Source organism: Eleutherodactylus coqui, chromosome 4 (genome assembly GCF_035609145.1).
Source record: "Eleutherodactylus coqui strain aEleCoq1 chromosome 4, aEleCoq1.hap1, whole genome shotgun sequence".
Taxonomy (NCBI): domain Eukaryota; kingdom Metazoa; phylum Chordata; class Amphibia; order Anura; family Eleutherodactylidae; genus Eleutherodactylus; species Eleutherodactylus coqui.
Genome location: NC_089840.1, coordinates 143,580 through 168,202, shown reverse-complemented (window position 1 = coordinate 168,202; position 24,623 = coordinate 143,580). Strand labels below are relative to the sequence as shown.

General features: G+C 47.9%; 1 protein-coding gene across 1 annotated transcript in view; it reads left to right on the top strand.

Moving 5' to 3' along the window:
- Positions 1-24,623, top strand: part of BACE2 (beta-secretase 2) — a 116,183-nt gene that overhangs the window by 56,232 nt on the left and 35,328 nt on the right. Inside the window, exons 4-5 of the mRNA XM_066598948.1 lie at positions 1,035-1,163; positions 10,450-10,584. Of these exons, the coding sequence (XP_066455045.1) occupies positions 1,035-1,163; positions 10,450-10,584 (264 nt within the window). The remainder of the gene's footprint in view (positions 1-1,034; positions 1,164-10,449; positions 10,585-24,623) is intronic.

Genomic DNA, 24,623 nt, shown 5'->3' with positions numbered 1-24,623 from the left:
CCCCTATACTTACCTGCGGGAGATAGCGTGAAATCGCTTCCCCGCCCACCACCGCCGCGTCACCGCCCGTCACCGCCCACCACCGCCGCGTCACCGGCCGTGTCACGTGACGCGGCCGGCCGCGTCATTTGGCGTCATATGATGCGCGGCGGTGGGCGGGAAAGCGTTTTTTCACGCTATCTCCCGCTGGTTACAGCGGGAGATAGCGTGAACGGACGGCTTCCATTGACTGCAATGGAAGCCGTCAGTGCGTACAGCCCGTCCTCACCCGCAGAAAATAGAGCATGCTGCGGGTGAGGACGGGAGAAATCGCGGTGCGTAATTCCGCGCTGGAATTACGCATCGTGAGCATTGTGCTATTAGGTTCAATAGAACCTAATAGCTGCGGGCAACGCAGCGGATTTTCGCCGCGAATTACGCGGCGGAAATCCGTTCGTGGGAAGGAGGCCTAAGAGCCTGGGAGGGAGGTAGAAGGACCTTATGTAAGTGCAGCCATCAGTTTCCATTGTGCGCTGTCCCCTTAAATGCTATTATTTCTTACTTGTTGTTTTTATATTTATAGTAGTAGTCTGGTAACCACTCAACTTTTCCAGACTCCTAAATGACAGTTTAGCTATTTAAGTGCCACTTCTTAACCAGATTTGTCATTTTAGGAGTTTGGGAAAGTTGGGTGACTAGCAGTATTACTGCTGATGACGCTCCCTCAGGGATTGTTTGACCACTTTCGTAGATTCCGGGACACCAGATCTACATAGATATCCAATGACGCAACCCCTCCCCCTTTCCTCCAGTGAATAGATGGATTTTTCATTCATAACTGTGGAAACGCTAGGTGACCGGGGCTGGTAGAAGGGAATGGCATGGAGCTGCAGTACAAGGCGCAGCCACAGTAATATGTACAGCGCTGCGCCTAGGTAAACACGTTACTCTTTGAATCACTGTGGGCTCTTGATTCGGTTGATGGTTGGACTCCACCATATCACACTCACAGAAAACCTCTTCTCATATATTTTCCCCCTTTCAATTTCTTCCAGCCTTCCAGCGCCATAGATACTTTCTTTGACTCCCTTGTTGAACAGCAGAAGATTCCAAATATATTCTCCATGCAGATGTGCGGCGCTGGACGGCCCACTACTCTTACGGACAGCAACGGCGGCAGCCTGGCAAGTACCTGTGATAACGTCTCCTAAAGAGGGTTGTGTACACTGGGTAGAATTGGGCCATCTACTGGTTTTATTGCCTCTGAAGGCAGTCAGGCGTGTTCTCATTCACTCAAGCAAGCCCATATCTAAAAATTGTGAGGATTGAAACCAGGTATATTAGAAAGTTGTCAAGCTACCCGTTAATAGACAGATTAAAGGAGGTGTGCCATCAGAAAATGACCTGTCGTCTAAAGCTTGTTAAAATTACTCATGTAACCTTTTTTTTTTTCTTCTAAATGTGAAAATCCTGCAGCTCTCACACTCGTCACTAATAGTCTGATGTCACAGCTCCCCTCCTCCCCTCCCTGTACAGACAGGATTACACTGAGAGGAGACACCTATATATAGATAACACAGGATCCACCATTCACAATAGTCACAGCTCACCTCATCCCCCTCCCTGTACAGGCAGGATTATACTGAGGAGACACCTATATATAGATAACACAGGAGCCACTATTCACAATAGGTGATGTCTCAGCTCACCTCCTCCTCTCCCTGTACAGACAGGATTACATTGAGAGGAGACACCTATATATAGATAACACAGGACCCACCATTCACAATAGCCACAGCTCACCTCCTCCCCTCCCTGCACAGATAGGATTACATTGAGAGGAGACACTAATATATAGATAACACAGATTCCTCCATTCACAATAGTCACAGCTCACCTCCTCCCCTCCCTGTACAGACAGGATTATACTGAGGAGACACCTTTATATAGATAACACAGGAGCCACCATTCACAATAAGTGATGTCACAGCTCACCTCCTCCCCCCTCCCTCTACAGGCAGGATTATATTGAGAGGAGACACCTATATATAGATAACACAGGAGCCACCATTCACAATAAGTGAATGTCACAGCTCACCTCCTCCCCCTCCCTGTACAGACAGGATTATACTGAGAGGAGACACCTATATATAGATAACACAGGGTCCACCATTCACAATAAGTGATGTCACAGCTCACCTCCTCCCCCTCTCAGTACAGGCAGGATTACACTGAGGGGGGACACCTGTATATAGAGAACACGGGACCCACCATTCACAATAGTCACAGCTCACCTCCTGCCCTCCCTGTACAGACAGGATTACACTGAGAGGGGACACCTATACATAGATAACACAGGGTCCACAATTGACACTACAGATGGTCCCCGACTTACGAACAGGTTCCGTTCCAGGAACCTGTTCGCAAGTCTAACAAATGCTTGTATGGAGCGGGATCGTGGGTGGATCCCGCTCCATACAACGTCGGGTGCAGGCTGTTCTTACAGCGGGCACCCGGCGGCAGCATTTCCGACGCGCCGTTCGGCTGAACTGTTAACACTTTAAATACCGCTCTGACAGCGGTATTTAAAGTGTTAACAGTTCTGACGAGCGGCGTGGCTTGTCGGAACTGCTGCCGCCGGGTGCCCGCTGTAAGAAACAGCCTGCACCCGACGTTCAGGGGGGGCCCGTACAGCGTCCCACGATGAGATCGCGGGACGCTGTGTGGTTGCTAGGCTGCCGGGGACCTCCTGAAAGGCCCCAGGGCTGCCTATGCAGAGTGCCCATCAAGCGCACGGCTTGATAGGCGCTCTGCATAGACAGCCCTGGGGCCTTTCAGAAGGCCCCCAGCTGCCTAGCAGCCGCGATCTGACCGGACAGGCTTCTATCAGGCTTGATAGAAGCCTGCCCGGTCCCTGCACAGTATGATGTGATGCCATAGCATGACATCATACGGTGCAGGACAGATAGTTCGTATCTTGCGAAATTCGTAACTCGAATGTTCGCAAGTCGGGGATTATCTGTAGTCACAGCTCGCCTCCTCCCCTCCCTGTACAGACAGGATTACACTGAGGAGACACCTATAAATAGATAACACAGGATCCACCATTCACAATAGTCACAGCTCCCCTCCCTGTACAGACTGGATTGCACTGAGAGGAGACCCCTATATATAGATAACACAGGACCCACCATTCACAATAGTCACAGCTCACCTCCTCCCCACCCTATACAGGCAGGATTACACTGAGAGGAGACACCTATATATAGATAACACAGGGTCCACCATTCGCAATAAGTGATGTCACAGCTCACCTCCTCCCCACCCTGTACAGGCAGGATTACACTGAGAGGAGACACCTATATATAGATAACACAGGGTCCACCATTCGCAATAAGTGATGTCACAGCTCACCTCCTCCCCTCCCTGTACAGGCAGGATTACACTGAGAGGAGACCCCTATATATAGATAACACAGGAGCCACCATTCATAATAGTCACAGCTCCCCTCCCTGTACAGACTGGATTGCACTGAGAGGAGACCCCTATATATAGATAACACAGGACCCACCATTCACAATAGTCACAGCTCACCTCCTCCCCACCCTGTACAGGCAGGATTACACTGAGAGGAGACACCTATATATATATATAACACAGGACCCACCGTTTACAATAGTCACAGCTCACCTCCTCCCCCTCCCTGTACAGACAGGATTACACTGAGAGGAGACACCTATATATAGATAACACAGGACCCACTATTCACAATAGTCACAGCTCCCCTCCTCCCCTCCCTGTACATACACGATTACACAGAGAGGAGACAACTATATATAGATAATGCAGGACCCACCATTCACAATAGTCACAGCTCACCTCCTCCCCACCCTGTACAGGCAGGATTACACTGAGAGGAGACACCTATATATAGATAACACAGGGTCCACCATTCGCAATAAGTGATGTCACAGCTCACCTCCTCCCCTCCCTGTACAGGCAGGATTACACTGAGAGGAGACCCCTATATATAGATAACACAGGACGCACCATTCACAATAGTCACAGCTTACCTCCTCCCCTCCCTGTACAGACAGGATTACACTGAGAGATGACACCTATATATAGATAACACCGGGTCCACCATTCACAATAAGTGATGTCACAGCTCACCTCCTCCCCCTCCCTGTACAGACAGGATTATACTGAGAGGAGACACCTCTATATAGATAACACAGGAGCCACCATTCATAATAGTCACAGCTCCTCTCCCTGTACAGACTGGATTGCACTGAGAGGAGACCCCTATATATAGATAACACAGGACCCACCATTCACAATAGTCACAGCTCACCTCCTCCCCACCCTGTACAGGCAGGATTACACTGAGAGGAGACACCTATATATAGATAACACAGGACCCACTGTTTACAATAGTCACAGCTCACCTCCTCCCCCTCCCTGTACAGACAGGATTACACTGAGAGGAGACACCTATATATAGATAACACAGGACCCACTATTCACAATAGTCACAGCTCCCCTCCTCCCCTCCCTGTACATACACGATTACACTGAGAGGAGACACCTATATATAGATAACACAGGGTCCACCATTCGCAATAAGTGATGTCACAGCTCACCTCCTCCCCACCCTGTACAGGCAGGATTACACTGAGAGGAGACACCTATATATAGATAACACAGGGTCCACCATTCGCAATAAGTGATGTCACAGCTCACCTCCTCCCCTCCCTGTACAGGCAGGATTACACTGAGAGGAGACCCCTATATATAGATAACACAGGAGCCACCATTCATAATAGTCACAGCTCCCCTCCCTGTGCAGACTGGATTGCACTGAGAGGAGACCCCTATATATAGATAACACAGGACCCACCATTCACAATAGTCACAGCTCACCTCCTCCCCACCCTGTACAGGCAGGATTACACTGAGAGGAGACACCTATATATATATATAACACAGGACCCACCGTTTACAATAGTCACAGCTCACCTCCTCCCCCTCCCTGTACAGACAGGATTACACTGAGAGGAGACACCTATATATAGATAACACAGGACCCACTATTCACAATAGTCACAGCTCCCCTCCTCCCCTCCCTGTACAGACAGGATTACACTGAGGAGACACCTATAAATAGATAACACAGGATCCACCATTCACAATAGTCACAGCTCCCCTCCCTGTACAGACTGGATTGCACTGAGAGGAGACCCCTATATATAGATAACACAGGACCCACCATTCACAATAGTCACAGCTCACCTCCTCCCCACCCTGTACAGGCAGGATTACACTGAGAGGAGACACCTATATATAGATAACACAGGGTCCACCATTCGCAATAAGTGATGTCACAGCTCACCTCCTCCCCACCCTGTACAGGCAGGATTACACTGAGAGGAGACACCTATATATAGATAACACAGGGTCCACCATTCGCAATAAGTGATGTCACAGCTCACCTCCTCCCCTCCCTGTACAGGCAGGATTACACTGAGAGGAGACCCCTATATATAGATAACACAGGAGCCACCATTCATAATAGTCACAGCTCCCCTCCCTGTACAGACTGGATTGCACTGAGAGGAGACCCCTATATATAGATAACACAGGACCCGACCCACCATTCACAATAGTCACAGCTCACCTCCTCCCCACCCTGTACAGGCAGGATTACACTGAGAGGAGACACCTATATATATATATAACACAGGACCCACCGTTTACAATAGTCACAGCTCACCTCCTCCCCCTCCCTGTACAGACAGGATTACACTGAGAGGAGACACCTATATATAGATAACACAGGACCCACTATTCACAATAGTCACAGCTCCCCTCCTCCCCTCCCTGTACATACACGATTACACAGAGAGGAGACAACTATATATAGATAATGCAGGACCCACCATTCACAATAGTCACAGCTCACCTCCTCCCCACCCTGTACAGGCAGGATTACACTGAGAGGAGACACCTATATATAGATAACACAGGGTCCACCATTCGCAATAAGTGATGTCACAGCTCACCTCCTCCCCTCCCTGTACAGGCAGGATTACACGGAGAGGAGACCCCTATATATAGATAACACAGGACGCACCATTCACAATAGTCACAGCTTACCTCCTCCCCTCCCTGTACAGACAGGATTACACTGAGAGATGACACCTATATATAGATAACACCGGGTCCACCATTCACAATAAGTGATGTCACAGCTCACCTCCTCCCCCTCCCTGTACAGACAGGATTATACTGAGAGGAGACACCTCTATATAGATAACACAGGAGCCACCATTCATAATAGTCACAGCTCCCCTCCCTGTACAGACTGGATTGCACTGAGAGGAGACCCCTATATATAGATAACACAGGACCCACCATTCACAATAGTCACAGCTCACCTCCTCCCCACCCTGTACAGGCAGGATTACACTGAGAGGAGACACCTATATATAGATAACACAGGACCCACTGTTTACAATAGTCACAGCTCACCTCCTCCCCCTCCCTGTACAGACAGGATTACACTGAGAGGAGACACCTATATATAGATAACACAGGACCCACTATTCACAATAGTCACAGCTCCCCTCCTCCCCTCCCTGTACATACACGATTACACAGAGAGGAGACAACTATATATAGATAATGCAGGACCCACCATTCACAATAGTCACAGCTCACCTCTTCCCCTCCCTGCACACAGGATTACACTGAGGTGACACCTATATATAGAGAACACAGGATGCATTATTCACAATGGTCACAGCTTACCTCTTCCCCTCCCTGCACACAGGATTACACTGAGAGGTAACACAAAGACAAGGTAGTGTGCGGAAACCTAGCAAATATGTATAAATAACTCTTTGGGGCTATCATTCAAAGTTAACATTAAGGCTGGGTTCACACAGGGCAGATTTGCCGCGGTTTTGCTGCGTTTTTCCGTTGCGGTATTGCCACAGAAGAACTGCTTCTGTGGCAAAACCGCTTCAAAGGTTAATTTAGGGTTGCGGATTTTTGTGCGGAAAAATCCGCACGCGTTTTTTCCGCAGCGCTCTTTTACTTTTTGTCACGTATTTGGTGCGGTTTTGGCTGCGTCCATAGAGGTCTATGGACAAAAAAGCGCTGCGGAAAAGACCAAAGAATGAACATGCTGCATGCCGGCTCAGAGCAGTACTCCTGTGCAGCACCTTTCTGTTTCCTACTGCACACAGTAACCAGGATGAATGAGGATGAGAAACATCGCAGTATGGTTCAATAAATCTCTATTGGGGACCGCATAGCCAATGCCCAACAATATGATATAAGATGATGCCGATCCCCACTGTGATGTACATAACCATAAGTAGGTGTACTGGTGGCCAAGACTTCGGTTGTCGCTACCTGCCTGTGAAAGCTAATGCGAGTGTTAAAAAGTGATAGAATGACAATTGCAAAAGTTAAAAATGCAGCATAAAAATGACACCATGCTGTTAGATTGTGAGCGGTCAGCGCCGCTTGTCCATAATGATCGCCTGCCTGTCATAACTAGTAAGGGACAAAAATCATTCAATTTGACACGCAGCAACAAACAGCCGGACTTGTATCAGTGATCAAACCTATAGGTCACGGTAATCCAGTAGCAGAGTAATATACAAGTATTAACCTAAAGCGGCGGTCAATGCGAGCAACGCGATGGTAACGATCAGCAGGGGCTTCGGGGCTCATAGTGTCTCTTGGAGATCTTGGTGAATAGCACAAAACCAATAGTCAAAATTCGGGCACCTCGGTGGGAATCGCAGCATATTGGTCACCTGCCTGTAACAACTCTGAAGGACAAAGCTGATCTAGTAACGTTTGACAAGCAGCCACCAAACCCAAATCCATGCTGTCAATAGTCCAGCCCATGGGTCGCAGTAGCCAAGTGCTTGCAATATGGGACGGTTAATGACATAATCCTACAATCAATACTCACATCCCAACTATGTAAAGCAAACCATGTGGATGTAGTCATCCAATACAACATATGTTTTATTAGGGATCAAGAGCAACAAAGAGCCGTACAGCGAAGTATGAGGGGATGAAAGATGGATCCTCAGGACTTGTCATACGGCTCGCAGAAATATCCACAAGCACTTGTTCACAGATAGAGGCCTAATGAATAAATTCATGGTAGAATGACCTTTGAATGATTGTGTATCGCCATCATGTTCAGAAAGATGGAAAGAAAGGCGTGGGCCGTGCAGCGAGACGCATCCCACCCCAAATACTGCAACAGAACTTGCTTCAAAGATGACCATTTCCTACTTCCAGGACTGCAGAGATCGGCTCACATCTGGGCAAGATGATGATTCAGATATACCCCTCGTTGTCCTCATTGAAAGCTACGATATACAGATGGAGTTACAATATCCATGTGAATCCTGTGTAAACCGAAGAGAACTTTCTTGTTTCGCACAACATCTAAGGAGAAGAGCGGTAGTTCCGCATTGAGGCCATTTAAGCCAAACTCCCATTCGACAAAATCCAGCTGACTGCTACCCTGAGGAGCTACGGTGTCACCTCTACCACTCGAATACTGGAACCTACACCTTCCAACCCCCAAGTACCTCTGCTGTTGCCCTCATGAATGCTAGAAAATAGGACAGAACGGAGCTCAGTTTCTTACCAAGATGGTCATTCCTCTGGGCCGAGCCAATGGTTAACAGATGTTATTACACTCATTCCTTTGGGCCATGGGCAAACTTTGAGAGGCAACATTACATGTACACCAATTGTCTGACTCTATACACCTTGAGATCTGCCAGATTGACAGTCGTGTCCAAATTGTGCATAAACCAACTCTCAACCCGCAAATGTTCCCTGCAGATGTAAGCCTCTTGTTTGTAGGCCCTGGCCACATAGCCGCCCTTGCAGGGATGTACTCGCATGACTGGGAGTCAGATTGCAGTATGTGACCATTTTTCCAAAGAACCCCACAGATGTAATTCCATAGGTTTTTAAAGGTAATAACTAGGCCTCATGCACATGGCCGGGTCCGATTCCGACTGCGAGATTCTCACAGCGGGATGCGACCCGTGCCCCTGTAGTGACCTCTAGCTTACCTCTCCGGCGTCTTCTCGCTCTGCTCTGGCGCACAGCCACACATGCGCAGAGCGAGGCTCACACAGAAATAGGACACGCTGCGATTTTGTTACCGCAAGGATTTTCAAGATCGCAGCTGTCTGCATAGAATTGCACGCATGCGATCCTATGGCAGCGTGCAACAGCATAAACTCCGCTGCAAAATTTCTCTCCGTGCGCATTGGGCCATAAAGGGGTTCTGTTATAAAAAAAAATAAAAATTCCTCCCCCATCAGTCTACTTGCGTGATCTTCTCCTCACCTATCTTCTCCTTTCTCCTGCAGTCCGGCGGGGGAGGGGGGGGGGGGTTGGGGGGAGGGGCAGTGAACCCTGCTGCACAGGGACCTTCACTGACCCCGCAGGAAGGAATGTGAGAAATGCCGGCTTTATAACAAGACTGTTAGCATGCAGTGAGGTGACCCGGGACACTGAAGAAGCTCAGTCATGAGAAGACGTGGTAAGGATTTTGACAAGGAAGTAATGGAGTATACAATTTTTTTTTTTTTTTTTTTTTGACAAAACTGCTTAAATAGTGCTGTCTGTGTACATAATTCAGTGTCCACAATTCACAATAGGTGATGTCACAGCTCACCTCCTCCCCTCCTTGCACACTGACCACTAACAATCTGACACTTCCTGTTGTGTAGAGAGAACTTTTTAGCCATCATCTCATTAATACAGGATGGATTACATTGAGCGGTGACTCCTATATATAGAAAACGTGGGATCCACGGTTCACAATAATTGCTAATCACAGATGACCTCCTCCCCTCTTTGCACAGTGACCTCTGCACAGATCACTAAACATGCCCACAACTGTTTCCCGTAGAAGTCAATAGGTTCCCTCCTGTGCATTGTGTCTATGACCCAGGAGGCTGCCGTAAATTTCATATCTTTAAATGCTGTTAGCTGCAGCTTAGGCAAAAGGGCCGTCCCTGGCAAGTGCAGGCAAGACAACCCGCCTCCCTCTTTGCCCCCGTGCACACAGGCTTACTCAGGCAAAAGCCGCCCACCACCACCACCACCACCTCCCCCCAGCACCACAGGCATGTGCAGGCGAGAAAATAAAATCTGCAGCTAGAAACAAAAGCAGATTAGAGAAAAAAAACCTTCTTATCCTAGTGGGGAAAAACAAATCTAAGGGGATACATTCCCTTTTTAAGCTTTAAGTTGAAGTTCACTGTTCATTAATTGAGGGTCTGATGTTGGTGCCCTGTCCAAAAAAACACTATAAAGACCTATTAAGAAGTGAGCGGAGAATGTTGGGTTCTAGGTTGTTAGAACGTCTGTAGATATTTTGCCCTTCTAGAACCCATTTGTTTTCTCCTGCAGGTCATGGGGGGCATGGAGCCAAGTCTGTACCGCGGTGAGATCTGGTACACGCCAATCACTGAGGAGTGGTACTATCAAGTCGAGGTTCTCAAGTTTGAAGTTGGAGGCCAAAACCTAAACTTGGACTGTACAGAGGTAAGTGGGAAAAAATCCTGTTTCTTATGAACTTCCTTAAATGGGTGTCAGAATTGTGATGTAATTTGGAAGGTTTTGCATGTTGTGGTTTATTAAACCTTTCTCTCTGTGCGACATACATGTGTTCATGGGTGGGAAGGAGAACCTGCAGAATGCTATACACTTAGGGCATATGGATGGCATGCGCTCAGAAGCTGACTGTGACCGGTATCTCATTGCAACAGCGGGAATCGGGTCAGGAACAGAGATCCCTGCCATTAACCCCTTACATGGTGTGATCGATGTTGATAATGGCATTTTCGAAGATGACACAGGGAGGGTGCTTCCTCTGTGACATTATTGGCCCTTCACCAAGAAATAGCAGAGGGCTTATGGGTTGCCATGGCTTTCAAGATAAATTAATAGCAATAATGCACTGTGAGACAAGAGCATTGCAGTGTATTATCTGAGTGATAAGATCACAGCTTCAAATTCCCAACAGGGACATAAGAAAAGCTGAAAAAAAATTTTATTTTTAAGAGAATTTTTTCTTGACCATTTTCAAATTGCTCACTGTTCCCTTTCATTAAAAAAGCAAAACACCCCCGCCCTATGTTTGGTATTGCTGCATCTGTAATGAGCCGTGGATTAAGCTAAAACAGCTTTTAATCCTGCATTGCAAATTTGTGTGTGTGTGTGTGTGTGTGTGTGTGTGTGTGTATAATTCACTGACTGATTCGACCCTAATTCTCTAACTTCCCGGTGTGATACAAACATGAAATTTGGCAAAAGCATTCTTTAAGTCATACATAAGAAAAGTAATAGGGTCACAACTCGATTTTTCAATGCTAATTTCAAAAGTGCACCCTATATAATGTATCTTCTCTGTGTCGTAAAAGCGTGAAATATAGCATGACCATTCTTTAGGCACTAAATAGGAAAAATAAAGGAGCTACAACTCTATTATTAAATGCTAATTGCAAAAGTAAGTGCACCCTGTGTAATGTAACTTCCCTGTGTGGTACAAGTGTGAAATTTGGCACAAGCATTCATTAGGTCCTGAATGAGGAGAATGAGAGGGGTGGCACATTCTGCAGAGGGACATTGGTACATGCAGCCTGAGGAAAATCTAACTCTCCTCTATGTGTATACATATTTCGTTCCTCGATTCCTCTAAAGAAACCTTGACTTTTTCTGTGCGAACAACACGTAAACATCTGTATCAAATGCTTTGTTCATCTTGCCTTCTAAAAAGTGCAATGGTGCTGATTTTAAAAAAAAGGAGAAAAAAAACTATTTACCCCAAAATCAAACTACTAATGACCACTTGTCAGTTAGTATGTATGTGTATACTTCTAATGCTCCGCCCATGGTGACGTCATCGCAGGTCCTACAAACATATATAAAATACAGAGCCTGACCAATAGAAGAACAATACCGTTAGGGCTCTTGGAAGGGGAGGACAACAATAACACACTGAGAATACAACTAAGCCGTTATTATCTCAGACACAACTCGGCTGAAGACCTCAACCTAAAACCACTACATAGATCTGGTGGGCTGAAGGACCTGCGGTGACATCACTGCTGTGGGAGGGGCCATTGTGCAGCTTGGTAGAAAGTACTATATACTGAATAAACCGACAGCAGCTACTACCAGGACGTGATGACGTCACTGTCATGTATTTACATGACATGGGGTGGATCACTGTATCCACGAGTCTGCTGAGCTGGTGATCTCTGGAAATCAGCATAGATGTACCACAGCTGTGTGTGAGGTATAGGAATCAGGATGGATGTATTAGAGCTGTGTGAGATGTCTGGAAATCCAGATGGATGTAGTAGAGCTGTGTGTGTCATGTGTGGGAAACAGGATGCATATAGTAGAGCTGTGTGAGTAATGTGTGGGAATCAGGATGGATGCAGTAGAGCTGTGTGTGATGTGTGGGAATCAGGATGGATGCAGTAGAGCTGTGTGTGATGTGTGGGAATCAGGATGGATGCAGTAGAGCTGTGTGTGATGTGTGGGAATCAGGATGGATGCAGTAGAGCTGTGTGTGTGATGTGTGGAAATCAGGATGGATGCAGTAGAGCTGTGTGTGTGATGTGTGGGAATCAGGATGGATGCAGTAGAGCTGTGTGTGTGATGTGTGGGAATCAGGATGGATGCAGTAGAGCTGTGTGTGTGATGTGTGGGAATCAGGATGGATGCAGTAGAGCTGTGTGTGTGATGTGTGGGAATCAGGATGGATGCAGTAGAGCTGTGTGTGTGATGTGTGGGAATCAGGATGGATGCAGTAGAGCTGTGTTTGTGATGTGTGGGAATCAGGATGGATGCAGTAGAGCTGTGTGTGTGATGTGTGGGAATCAGGATGGATGTAGTAGAGCTGTGTGTGTGATGTGTGGGAATCAGGATGGATGTAGTAGAGCTGTGTGTGCGATGTGTGGGAATCAGGATGGATGTAGTAGAGCTGTGTGTGTGATGTGTGGGAATCAGGATGGATGTAGTAGAGCTGTGTGTGTGATGTGTGGGAATCAGGATGGATGTAGTAGAGCTGTGTGTGTGATGTGTGGGAATCAGGATGGATGTAGTAGAGCTGTGTGTGTGATGTGTGGGAATCAGGATGGATGTAGTAGAGCTGTGTGTGGGAATCAGGATAGATGTAGTAGAGCTGTGTGTGTGATGTGTGGGAATCAGGATGGATGTAGTAGAGCTGTGTGTGTGATGTGTGGGAATTAGGATGGATGTAGTAGAGCTGTGTGGGAATCAGGATGGATGTAGTAGAGCTGTGTGGGAATCGGGATGGATGTAGTAGAGCTGTGTGGGAATCGGGATGGATGTAGTAGAGCTGTGTGGGAATCGGAATGGATGTAGTAGAGCTGTGTGGGAATCGGGATGGATGTAGTAGAGCTGTGTGTGGGAATCGGGATGGATGTAGTAGAGCTGTGTGTGGGAATCGGGATGGATGTAGTAGAGCTGTGTGTGGGAATCGGGATGGATGTAGTAGAGCTGTGTGTGGGAATCGGGATGGATGTAGTAGAGCTGTGTGTGGGAATCGGGATGGATGTAGTAGAGCTGTGTGTGGGAATCGGGATGGATGTAGTAGAGCTGTGTGTGGGAATCGGGATGGATGTAGTAGAGCTGTGTGTGGGAATCGGGATGGATGTAGTAGAGCTGTGTGTGGGAATCGGGATGGATGTAGTAGAGCTGTGTGTGGGAATCGGGATGGATGTAGTAGAGCTGTGTGTGGGAATCGGGATGGATGTAGTAGAGCTGTGTGTGGGAATCGGGATGGATGTAGTAGAGCTGTGTGTGGGAATCGGGATGGATGTAGTAGAGCTGTGTGTGGGAATCGGGATGGATGTAGTAGAGCTGTGTGTGGGAATCGGGATGGATGTAGTAGAGCTGTGTGTGGGAATCGGGATGGATGTAGTAGAGCTGTGTGTGGGAATCGGGATGGATGTAGTAGAGCTGTGTGTGATGTGTGGGAATCGGGATGGATGTAGTAGAGCTGTGTGGGAATCAGTATGGATGTAGTAGAGCTGTGTGGGATGTGTGGGAATCAATATGGATGTAGTAGAGCTGTGTGTGAATTGGGATGCATGTAGTAGAGCTGTGTGTGGCATGTGTGGGGTCAGGATGGATGGATGGATGAAGTGGAGGTGTGTGTGTGTGTGTGAATCAGGATAGATGTAGTAGGGCTGTGTGTGTGTGAATCAGGATGGATGTAGTAGAGCTGTGTGTGTGTGTGTGTGTGTGTGTGTGTGTGTGTGTGTGTGTGTGAATCAGGATGGATGTAGTAGAGCTGTGTATGATGTGTGGGATTCAGGATGGATGTAGTAGAGCTGTGTGTGATGTGTGGGAATCAGGATGGATGTAGTAGAGCTGTGTGTGATGTGTGGGAATCAGGATGGATGTAGTAGAGCTGTGTGTGATGTGTGGGAATCAGGATGGATGTAGTAGAGCTGTGTGTGATGTGTGGGAATCAGGATGGATGTAGTAGAGCTGTGTGTGATGTGTGGGAATCAGGATGGATGTAGTGGAGCTGTGTGTGATGTGTGGGAATCAGGATGGATGTAGTGGAGCTGTGTGTGATGTGTGGGAATCAGGATGGATGTAGTGGAGCTGTGTGTGATGTGTGGGAATCAGGATGGATGTAGTAGAGCTGTGTGTGGGAATCAGGATGGATGTAGTAGAGCTGTGTGTGGGAATCAGGATGGATGTAGTAGAGCTGTGTGTGGGAATCGGGATGGATGTAGTAGAGCTGTGTGTGGGAATCGGGATGGATGTAGTAGAGCTGTGTGTGGAAATCGGGATGGATGTAGTAGAGCTGTGTGTGGGAATCGGGATGGATGTAGTAGAGCTGTGTGTGGGAATCGGGATGGATGTAGTAGAGCTGTGTGTGGGAATCGGGATGGATGTAGTAGAGCTGTGTGTGGGAATCGGGATGGATGTAGTAGAGCTGTGTGTGGGAATCGGGATGGATGTAGTAGAGCTGTGTGTGGGAATCGGGATGGATGTAGTAGAGCTGTGTGTGGGAATCGGGATGGATGTAGTAGAGCTGTGTGTGGGAATCGGGATGGATGTAGTAGAGCTGTGTGTGGGAATCGGGATGGATGTAGTAGAGCTGTGTGTGTCGAGTGGGAAACGGGATGGATGTAGTAGAGCTGTGTGTGTGTGGGAATCAGGATGGATGGAGTAGAGCTGTGCGTGTCGTGTCGGAAACAGGATGGTTGTAGTAGAGCTGTGTGTGTGTGTATCAGGATGGATGTAGTAGAAGTGTGTGTGTGTGAATTAGGAAGGGTGTAGTAGAGGTGTGTGTGTGAATCAGGATGGATGTAGTAGAGCTGTGTGTGTGAGAGAATCAGGATGGATGTAGTAGAGCTGTGTGTGTGAGAGAATCAGGATGGATGTACTAGAGCTGTGTGTGTGTGTGTGGGAATCAGGATGGATGTAGTAGAGCTGTGTGTGTGGGAATCAAGATGGATGTAGTAGAGCTGTGTGTGGGGGGGGGGGGAATCAGGATGGATGTAGAGCTGTGTGTGTTTGTGTGAATCAGGATGGATGTAGTAGGTGTGTGTGTGTGAATCAGGATGGATGTAGTAGAGGTGTGTTTGTGTGTGTTTGTCAATCAGGATGGATGTAGTAGAGCTGTGTGTGTGTGGGAATCAGGATGGATGTAGTAGAGCTGTGTGTGTGTGGGAATCAGGATGGATGTAGTAGAGGTGTGTGTGTGTGTGTGTGTGTGTGTGAAACAGGATGGATGTAGTAGAGCTGTGTGTGAGTTGGGATGCATGTAGTAGAGCTGTGTGTGGCATGTGTGGGGTCAGGATGGATGGATGGAGTGGAGGTGTGTGTGTGTGAGAATCAGGATGGATGGAGTAGAGCTGTGTGTGTGTGGGAATCAGGATGGATGTAGTAGAGCTGTGCGTGTCGTGTCGGGAATCAGGATGGATGTAGTAGAGCTGTGCGTGTCGTGTCGGAAGCAGGATGGTTGTAGTAGAGCTGTGTGTGTGTGTGAATCAGGATGGATGTAGTAGAGGTGTGTGTGTGTGTGTGTGTGTGTGTGTGTGTGTGTGTGAATCGGGATGGATGTAGTAGAGCTGTGTGGGAATCAGGATGGATGTAGTAGAGCTGTGTGGGAATCAGGGTGGATGTAGTAGAGCTGTGTGGGAATCAGGATGGATGTAGTAGAGCTGTGTGGGAATCAGGATGGATGTAGTAGAGCTGTGTGGGAATCGGGATGGATGTAGTAGAGCTGTGTGTGGGAATCGGGATGGATGTAGTAGAGCTGTGTGTGGGAATCGGGATGGATGTAGTAGAGCTGTGTGTGGGAATCGGGATGGATGTAGTAGAGCTGTGTGTGGGAATCGGGATGGATGTAGAGCTGTGTGTGGGAATCGGGATGGATGTAGTAGAGCTGTGTGTGGGAATCGGGATGGATGTAGTAGAGCTGTGTGTGTCGAGTCGGAAACAGGATGGATGTAGTAGAGCTGTGTGTGATGTGTGGGAATCAGCATGGATGTAGTAGAGCTGTGTGTGTGTGTGGGAATCAGCATGGATGTAGTAGAGCTGTGTGTGTGTGTGGGAATCAGTATGGATGTAGTAGAGCTGTGTGTGTGTGGGAATCAGGATGGATGTAGTAGAACTGTGTGTGTGTGTGTGGGAATCAGTATGGATGTAGTAGAGCTGTGTGGGGTGTGTGGGAATCAGTATGGATGTAGTAGAGCTGTGTGGGGTGTGTGGGAATCAGTATGGATGTAGTAGAGCTGTGTGGGATGTGTGGGAATCAGTATGGATGTAGTAGAGCTGTGTGTGAATTGGGATGCATGTAGTAGAGCTGTGTGTGGCATGTGTGGGGTTAGGATGGATATAGTAGTGCTGTGTGTGTCGTGTGGGAAACAGGATGGATGTAGTAAAGCTGTGTGTGTGTGTTTTGTGAATCAGGATGGATGTAGTAGAGGTGTGTGTGTTTGTCAATCAGGATGGATGTAGTAGAGCTGTGTGTGTCGTGTGGGAAACAGGATGGATGTAGTAGAGCTGTGTGGGATGTGTGGGAATCAGTATGGATGTAGTAGAGCTGTGTGTGAGTTGGGATGCATGTAGTAGAGCTGTGTGTGGCATGTGTGGGTCAGGATGGATGGAGTGGAGGTGTGTGTGTGTGTGTGTGTGTGTGTGTGTGAATCAGGATGGATGGAGTAGAGCTGTGTGTGTGTGAGAATCAGGATGGATGGAGTAGAGCTGTGTGTGTGTGGGAATCAGGATGTATGTAGTAGAACTGTGCGTGTCGGGAATCAGGATGGATGTAGTAGAGCTGTGCGTGTCGTGTCGGAAGCAGGATGGTTGTAGTAGAGCTGTGTGTGTGTGTGAATCAGGATGGATGTAGTAGAGGTGTGTGTGTGTGTGTGTGTGTGAATTAGGATGGATGTAGTAGAGCTGTGTGTGGGAATCGGGATGGATGTAGTAGAGCTGTGTGGGAATCGGGATGGATGTAGTAGAGCTGTGTGGGAATCAGGATGGATGTAGTAGAGCTGTGTGGGAATCAGGATGGATGTAGTAGAGCTGTGTGGGAATCAGGATGGATGTAGTAGAGCTGTGTGTGGGAATCGGGATGGATGTAGTAGAGCTGTGTGTGGGAATCGGGATGGATGTAGTAGAGCTGTGTGTGGGAATCGGGATGGATGTAGTAGAGCTGTGTGTGGGAATCGGGATGGATGTAGTAGAGCTGTGTGTGGGAATCGGGATGGATGTAGTAGAGCTGTGTGTGGGAATCGGGATGGATGTAGTAGAGCTGTGTGTGGGAATCGGGATGGATGTAGTAGACCTGTGTGTGATGTGTGGGGTCAGGATGCATGTAGTAGAGCTGTGTGTGATGTGTGGGAATCAGCATGGATGTAGTAGAGCTGTGTGTGTGTGGGAATCAGCATGGATGTAGTAGAGCTGTGTGTGTGTGGGAATCAGTATGGATGTAGTAGAGCTGTGTGTGTGGGGGAATCAGGATGGATGTAGTAGAGCTGTGTGTGTGTGTGGGAATCAGTATGGATGTAGTAGAGCTGTGTGTGTGTGTGGGAATCAGTATGGATGTAGTAGAGCTGTGTGTGTGTGTGGGAATCAGTATGGATGTAGTAGAGCTGTGTGGGGTGTGTGGGAATCAGTATGGATGTAGTAGAGCTGTGTGGGGTGTGTGGGAATCAGTATGGATGTAGTAGAGCTGTGTGGGATGTGTGGGAATCAGTATGGATGTAGTAGAGCTGTGTGTGAATTGGGATGCATGTAGTAGAGCTGTGTGTGGCATGTGTGGGGTTAGGATGGATATAGTAGAGCTGTGTGTGTGTGTTTTGTGAATCAGGATGGATGTAGTAGAGGTGTGTGTGTGTTTGTCAATCAGGATGGATGTAGTAGAGGTGTGTGTGTTTGTCAATCAGGATGGATGTAGTAGAGCTGTGTGTGTCGTGTCGGAAACAGGATGGTTGTAGTAGAGCTGTGTGTCTGTGTGAATCAGGATGGATGTAGTAGAGCTGTGTGTGAGTTGGGATGCATGTAGTAGAGCTGTGTGGGGTCAGGATGGATGGATGGAGTGGAGGTGTGTGTATGCGTGTGTGTGTGTGTGTGTGTGTGTGTGTGAGAATCAGGATGGATGGAGTAGAGCTGTGTGTGTGTGTGTGTGGGAATCAGGATGGATGTAGTAGAGCTGTGCGTGTCGTGTCGGAAACAGGATGGTTGTAGTAGAGCTGTGTGTCTGTGTGAATCAGGATGGATGTAGTAGAGCTGTGTGTGTGTGTGTGTGTGTGTGTGTGTGTGTGTGTGTGTGTGTGTGTGTGAATCAGGATGGATGTAGTAGAGGTGTGTGTGTTTGTGAATCAGGATTGATGTAGTAGAGGTGTGTGTGTGTGTGTGTGTGTGTGTGTGTGTGTGTGTGTTGTGTGTGTGTGAATTAGGAAGGGTGTAGTAGAGGTGTGTGTGTGTGTGTGAATCAGGATGGATGTAGTAGAGCGGTGTGTGTGTGTGTGTGTGTGTGTGTGTGTGTGAGAGAGAGAGAATCCGGATGGATGTAGTAGAGCTGTGTATGATGTGTGGGATTCAGGATGGATGTAGTAGAGCTGTGTGTGATGTGTGGGAATCAGGATGGATATAGTAGAGCTGTGTGTGTCGTGTGGGAAACAGGATGGATGTAGTAGAGCTGTGTGTGTGTCGTGTGGGAAACAGGATGGATGTAGTAGAGCTGTGTGTGTGTGTTTTGTGAATCAGGATGGATGTAGTAGAGGTGTGTGTGTTTTGTGAATCAGGATGGATGTAGTAGAGCTGTGCGTGTCGTGTCGGAAACAGGATGGTTGTAGTAGAGCTGTGTGTCTGTGTGAATCAGGATGGATGTAGTAGAGCTGTGTGTGTGTGTGTGTGTGAATCAGGATGGATGTAGTAGAGGTGTGTGTGTTTGTGAATCAGGATTGATGTAGTAGAGGTGTGTGTGTGTGTGTGTGTGTGTGTGTGTGTGTGAATTAGGAAGGGTGTAGTAGAGGTGTGTGTGTGTGAATCAGGATGGATGTAGTAGAGCTGTGTGTGTGTGTGTGTGTGAGAGAGAGAGAGAGAATCCGGATGGATGTAGTAGAGCTGTGTATGATGTGTGGGATTCAGGATGGATGTAGTAGAGCTGTGTGTGATGTGTGGGAATCAGGATGGATATAGTAGAGCTGTGTGTGTCGTGTGGGAATCAGGATGGATATAGTAGAGCTGTGTGTGTCGTGTGGGAAACAGGATGGATGTAGTAGAGCTGTGTGTGTGTGTTTTGTGAATCAGGATGGATGTAGTAGAGCTGTGTGTGTGGGGGGGAATCAGGATGGATGTAGTAGAGCTGTGTGTGTGTGGGGGGGGAATCAGGATGGAAGTAGAGCTGTGTGTGTGTGTGTGTGTGTGTGAATCAGGATGGATGTAGTAGGTGTGTGTGTGTGTGAATCAGGATGGATGTAGTAGAGGTGTGTTTGTGTGTGTGGGAATCAGGATGGATGTAGTAGAGCTGTGTGTGTGTGTATTAGGATGGATGTAGTAGAGCTGTGTGTGTGTTTGTGAATCAGGATGGATGTAGTAGAGGTGTGTGTGTGTGGGAATCAGGATGGATGTAGTAGAGCTGTGTGTGTGTGGGAATCAGGATGGATGTAGTAGAGCTGTGTGTGTGTGGGAATCAGGATGGATGTAGTAGAGCTGTGTGTGTGTGGGAATCAGGATGGATGTAGTAGAGCTGTGTTTGTGTGTGGGAATCAGGATGGATGTAGTAGAGCTGTGTGTGTCGTGTGGGAAACAGGATGGATGTAGTAAAGCTGTGTGTGTGATGCGTGGGGTCAGGATGCATGTAGTAGAGCTGTGTGTGATGTGTGGGAATCAGTATGGATGTAGTAGAGCTGTGTGGGAATCAGTATGGATGTAGTAGAGCTGTGTGGGATGTGTGGGAATCAGTATGGATGTAGTAGAGCTGTGTGTGAGTTGGGATGCATGTAGTAGAGCTGTGTGGGGTCAGGATGGATGGAGTGGAGGTGTGTGTGTGTGTGTGTGTGTGTGTGTGTGTGTGTGTGTGTGTGTGAATCAGGATGGATGGAGTAGAGCTGTGTGTGTGTGTGTGTGTGGGAATCAGGATGGATGTAGTAGAGCTGTGCGTGTCGTGTCGGAAACAGGATGGTTGTAGTAGAGCTGTGTGTCTGTGTGAATCAGGATGGATGTAGTAGAGCTGTGTGTGTGTGTGTGTGAATCAGGATGGATGTAGTAGAGGTGTGTGTGTTTGTGAATCAGGATGGATGTAGTAGAGTGTGTGTGTGTGTGTGTGTGTGTGTGTGTGTGTGTGTGTGTGTGAATTAGGAAGGGTGTAGTAGAGGTGTGTGTGTGTGTGTGTGTGAATCAGGATGGATGTAGTAGAGCGGTGTGTGTATGTGTGTGTGTGTGTGTGTGTGTGTGTGTGTGTGTGTGTGTGTGTGTGAATCCGGATGGATGTAGTAGAGCTGTGCGTGAGAGAATCAGGATGGATGTAGTAGAGCTGTGTGTGTGAGAGAATCAGGATGGATGTAGTAGAGGTGTGTGTGTGTGTGTGTGTGTGAGAGAGAGAATCAGGATGGATGTAGTAGAGCTGTGTGTGTGTGTGTGTGTGTGAATCAGGATGGATGTAGTAGAGCGGTGTGTGTGTGTGTGAATCGGGATGGATGTAGTAGAGCGGTGTGTGTGTGTGTGTGTGAATCAGGATGGATGTAGTAGAGCTGTGTGTGTGTGTGAATCAGGATGGATGTAGTAGAGCTGTGTGTGTGTGTGAATCAGGATGGATGTAGTAGAGGTGTGTGTGTGTGTGTGTGAATCAGGATGGATTTAGTAGAGGTGTGTGTGTGTGTTTGTGAATCAGGATGGATGTAGTAGAGCTGTGTGTGTGTGTGAATCAGGATGGATTTAGTAGAGGGTGTGTGTGTGTGTGTGTGTGTGTGTGTGAATCAGGATGGATGTAGTAGAGGGGTGTGTGTGTGTGTATCAGGATGGATGTAGTAGAGCGGTGTGTGTGTGTGAATCAGGATGGATGTAGTAGAGCGGTGTGTGTGTGTGTGAATCAGGATGGATGTAGTAGAGGTGTGTGTGTTGGTGAATCAGGATGGATATAGTAGAGGTGTGTGTGTGTGTGTGTGTGTGTGTGTGTGTTGGTGAATCAGGATGGATGTAGTAGAGGTGTGTGTGTTGGTGAATCAGGATGGATGTAGTAGAGGTGTGTGTGTTGGTGAATCAGGATGGATGTAGTAGAGGTGTGTGTGTGTGTGTGTGTGTGTGTGTGAGATTCAGGATGGATGTAGTAGAGGTGTGTGTGTTTGTGAATCAGGATGGATGTAGTAGAGGTGTGTGTGTGTGTGGTGAATCAGAATGGATGTAGTAGAGGTGTGTGTGTGTGAATCAGGATGGTTGTAGTAGAACCGTGTGTGTGCGTGAATCAGGATGGGTGTAGTAGAGCTGTGTGTGTGCGTGAATCAGGATGGGTGTAGTAGAGCTGTGTGTGTGTGTGTGTGTGTGTGTGTGAGAATCAGGATGGATGTAGAGCTGTGTGTGTGTGTGTGTGTGTGTGTGTGTGAATCAGGATGGGTGTAGTAGAACTGTGTGTGTGTGTGTGTGTGTGTGTGAATCAGGATGGGTGTAGTAGAGCTGTGTGTGTGCGTGAATCAGGATGGGTGTAGTAGAGCTGTGTGTGTGCGTGAATCAGGATGGATGTTGTAGAGCTGTGTGTGTGCGTGTGTGTGAGAATCAGGATGGATGTAGTAGAGCTGTGTGTGTGAATCAGGATGGATGTAGTAGAGCTGTGTGTGTCATGTGGGAAACAGGATGGATGTAGTAGAGCTGTGTGTGTCATGTGGGAAACAGGATGGATGTAGTAGAGCTGTGTGTGTCGTGTGGGAAACAGGATGGATGCAGTAGAGCTGTGTGTGTCGTGTGGGAAACAGGATGGATGCAGTAGAGCTGTGTGTGTCGTGTGGGAAACAGGATGGATGCAGTAGAGCTGTGTGTGTCGTGTGGGAAACAGGATGGATGTAGTAGAGCTGTGTGTGTCGTCGGCGAAACAGGATGGATGTAGTAGAGCTGTGTGTGTCGTCGGCGAAACAGGATGGATGTAGTAGAGCTGTGTGTGTCGTGTGGGAAACAGGATGGATGCGGTAGAGCTGTGTGTGTCGTGTGGGAAACAGGATGGATGCGGTAGAGCTGTGTGTGTCGTGTGGGAAACAGGATGGATGCGGTAGAGCTGTGTGTGTCGTGTGGGAAACAGGATGGATGCGGTAGAGCTGTGTGTGTCGTGTGGGAAACAGGATGGATGCGGTAGAGCTGTGTGTGTCGTGTGGGAAACAGGATGGATGCAGTAGAGCTGTGTGTGTCGTGTGGGAAACAGGATGGATGTAGTAGAGGTGTGTGTGTGTGTGTGTGTGTGTGTGTGTGAATCAGGATGGATGTAGTAGAGGTGTGTGTGTTTGTGAATCAGGATGGATGTAGTAGAGGTGTGTGTGTTTGTGAATCAGGATGGATGTAATAGAGGTGTGTGTGTTTGTGAATCAGGATGGATGTAATAGAGGTGTGTGTGTTTGTGAATCAGGATGGATGTAATAGAGGTGTGTGTGTTTGTGAATCAGGATGGATGTAGTAGAGGTGTGTGTGTTTGTGAATCAGGATGGATGTAGTAGAGGTGTGTGTGTTTGTGAATCAGGATGGATGTAGTAGAGGTGTGTGTGTTTGTGAATCAGGATGGATGTAGTAGAGGTGTGTGTGTTTGTGAATCAGGATGGATGTAGTAGAGGTGTGTGTGTTTGTGAATCAGGATGGATGTAGTAGAGGTGTGTGTGTGTTGGTGAATCAGGATGGATGTAGTAGAGGTGTGTGTGTGTTGGTGAATCAGGATGGATGTAGTAGAGCTGTGTGTGTCGTGTGGGAAACAGGATGGATATAGTAGAGCTATGTGTGAGATGCGTGGGGTCAGGATGCATGTAGTAGAGCTGTGCGTGTGTGGGAATCAGGATGGATGTAGTAGAGATGTGTGGGAATCAGTATGTATGTAGTAGAGCTGTGTGTGAATTGGTATGGATGTAGTAGTACTGTGTGTGTCATGTCTGAGGTCAGGATGCATGTAGTAGAGCTGTGTGTGGCATGTGTGGGGTTAGGATGCATGTAGTAGAGCTGTGTGTGGCATGTGTGGGGTCAGGATGGGTGGAGTAGAGCTGTGTGTGGCATGTGTGGGGTCAGGATGGATGGAGTAGAGCTGTGTGTGGCATGTGTGGGGTCAGGATGGATGGAGTAGAGCTATGTGTGGGGTCAGGATGGATGGAGTAGAGCTGTGTGTGGCATGTGTGGGGTCAGGATGGATGGAGTAGAGCTATGTGTGGGGTCAGGATGGATGGAGTAGAGCTATGTGTGGGGTCAGGATGGATGGAGTAGAGCTATGTGTGGGGTCAGGATGGATGGAGTAGAGCTGTGTGTGGCATGTGTGGGGTCAGGATGGATGGAGTAGAGCTCTGTGTGTGTGTGAATCAGGATGGATGTCGTAGAGCTGTGTGTGTCATTTGTGGGAAACAGGATGGATATAGTAGAGCGGTGTGTGTCGTGTGGGAAACAGGATGGATATAGTAGAGCGGTGTGTGTCGTGTGGGAAACAGGATGGATGTAGTAGAGCGCTGTGTGGGAAACAGGATGGATGTAGTAGAGCGCTGTGTGTGATGTGTGGGGTAAGAATGCATGTAGCAGAGTTGTGTGTGTTTATGCGTGGGGTAAGAATGCATGTAGTAGAGCTGTGTGTGTTTATGCGTGGGGTAAGAATGCATGTAGTAGAGCTGTGTGTGTTTATGCGTGGGGTAAGGATGCATGTAGTAGAGCTGTGTGTGTGATGCGTGGGGTCAGGATGCATGTAGTAGAGCTGTGTGTGTGATGCGTGGGGTCAGGATGCATGTAGTAGAGCTGTGTGTGTGATGCGTGGGGTCAGGATGCATGTAGTAGAGCTGTGTTTGTGTGTGGGAATCAGGATGGATGCAGTAGACCTGTGTGTGTGTGTGGGAAGCAGTATGGATGTAGTA